The sequence below is a fragment of the Perca fluviatilis genome, unplaced genomic scaffold (assembly GCF_010015445.1).
Source record: "Perca fluviatilis unplaced genomic scaffold, GENO_Pfluv_1.0 PFLUV_unplaced_scaf_3, whole genome shotgun sequence".
Lineage (NCBI taxonomy): Eukaryota > Metazoa > Chordata > Actinopteri > Perciformes > Percidae > Perca > Perca fluviatilis.
In genome coordinates this window covers 125,517-128,016 of record NW_024375704.1, presented here as the reverse complement: position 1 = coordinate 128,016, position 2,500 = coordinate 125,517, and the positions used below count along the sequence as shown (strand labels likewise).

At 43.9% G+C, this 2,500-nt stretch overlaps 1 protein-coding gene across 1 annotated transcript in view; it reads left to right on the top strand.

The window, feature by feature from the left end:
- The window catches only part of ing3 (inhibitor of growth family, member 3), a 14,869-nt gene that overhangs the window by 5,328 nt on the left and 7,041 nt on the right, over positions 1 to 2,500 (top strand). Inside the window, exons 4-5 of the mRNA XM_039793905.1 lie at positions 702 to 767; positions 1,390 to 1,486. Coding sequence (XP_039649839.1) covers positions 702 to 767; positions 1,390 to 1,486 — 163 coding nt within the window. The remainder of the gene's footprint in view (positions 1 to 701; positions 768 to 1,389; positions 1,487 to 2,500) is intronic.

The window sequence follows — 2,500 nt, the reverse complement described above, 5'->3', positions numbered from 1 at the left end:
TTCTTCAGGTTACACATTCCATTCTTGCATCGATCTATCCGTGACCATTCGTTTAAATAGTATTTGTCCTAGCTTTTGGAAAGATGGTTACGTTATGCCCGTGCGTGTAATGCTGATACAGTGAGGCGCCGGCTGGGCATCCATTCACACACACTCCGCCTCTGTCGTTACTCGCCAGACTCGTCGGGTCTCTCTGTTTTGTTTTGAATGCCTGCAGCAGAACGGTTAACTCTGCTTCAACTTTGGGAGAAAAGCAACCTGAGGAAGACCTGAGGAAGACCTGAGACTGTGTGAAGAGTGAGGACCGACTGATTTTTTTGAATGAATGCTCAGCCGAAGCTCAAGATAGTACGACCACTCGTGTGCCAATGCAGTATTGGCACTACAGTAATTGCACCTTTTACCTTTTTTAGCAACTCACCTGAAAACGACACCTGGCTGCTACAGTATAACGTCAACAGTACAGACCTCTGCGCACATCGGACCGCTCGCTCCTAACTCAACATTTCTCCGTTCTAGGCTGAGAGAGACCTGCATGCACACTTTTTTTCACCAAAAAACGAACCTACGAATCTTTGGATCCAGCCCTGCCAGCGTTGTGTTTTTTTAAATACTATTCGGGTGTTGAGAGTTTAGTTCAGAGCTCCCCTGTGTGACGCCCGTCTCTCTGCAGGTGATGATTATTATAAACTGTGTTTCAGGATTATTACAAAGCTTTGGAAGATGCAGATGAGAAAGTCCAGCTGGCCAATCAGATTTATGATCTGGTGAGTATAGAAAAGTGATACACACACACACACACACACACACACACAGAGACATGCACACAGACGCACAGATACACACACACACACACAGAGACACACACAGAGACACACACAGAGACACACACAGACATACGCACAGATACACACATGCAGATGCAGACACACACACACACGCAGATACATACGCACAGAGACACACACACAGATATATACACACACGCACACAGACACACACAGACACACACACACACACACAGAGACATGCGCACAGACACACACACAGATATATACACACACGCACACAGACGCACACAGACACACACACAGAGACATGCGCACAGACACACACACAGATATACACACACACACACACACACACACACACACACACACACACACACACACACACACACACAGATGCACACATGCAGATACACACATAGAGAGATGCACACAGAGAGACACACACAGAGCTAGAACGTAGGTCAGACTGCCAGGATGTCTTGTTCTCTTGTTGTTCTGAGGTGTGTGTGTGTGTGTGTGTGTCTGTGTGTGTGTCTCTGTGTGTGTCTCTGTGTGTGTGTGTGTCTGTCTCTGTGTGTGTGTGTGTGTGTGTGTCCAGGTGGACCGTCACCTGCGTAAGCTGGACCAGGAACTGGCCAAGTTCAAGATGGAGCTGGAGGCCGACAACGCCGGCATCACCGAGATCCTGGAGAGACGTGAGTCCCTGCCGCACCGTTCCAGAGGCTCACGCCTCCTCTCACTAGCGCCCCATCCAGTGCTTGTTAGTAGGGCCTCACCGTACGATATCGGCACCATACTTATCTCACGATACCATATTATTGCGATTTTAAAGATCTTGCAATATTCCGCGATATATTTCTATTTATTATTACCTGTTTTTCCAACTTCAGATTTTTCCCAATTTCAAATGATGTCTCCAAAAGACGAACAAAACTATGTCAACATCTGTTTCATCTAAAAAGACATTTCTCTGTTTGTTCATCTCACTTCAGTTTTGTTGCTGCAAAATCAGATTATCAAGCAGACAGACTGACCATCACATATATAATAATAGATCCATACTCGGCGTCTGTGTATCGATGCAGTATTGCCACGGAAAATATTGCGATACTACGCTGTATTGATTTTTTTCCCCCCCACCCCTAGTAATAATAATCAATAAATAATATAAATGAGACCATACAGTATGTGGCTCCTACAGTACCGGTGTCTAAGCCGTGCACGTGAGTCACTCTGATGTGTTTTTATATTAATGAAAGAGGATTATTGGTTGTTTACTGATTTATATCTTGTGAGCAGATGTGTGTTTTTGACTAATTTTAAAGGAGGAAGATGTTTGTGAGCACTGAAACTAAGACAAGAACAAGTCTTTGTGGCCTTTTCTTGAGAAAATAACCCCAGATCTGTCAACCTGCTTTCAGGGTTCATGCGTTTTGAAAAAACCTGGAAAAGTTATGGAATTTGAAAAATGCAAACTCCAGGCCTGGAAAGGTTTTGGAAACATAAAAAGACCCAGAAAGTTTTGGAAAAGTCACATAATCACAGCATAATAATATGTGATTACTAAATGTATTTTCACCTGGTCTTAACCTCAGCGTTGTATTCAGGGAGAGATATGAAGAATCCATCTATGACCCACAGACATTATCATTCAGTTATAGTTAACCCTCTGAGGGGAAACTTTAACAGATTAGTATTCTTATTGGAGA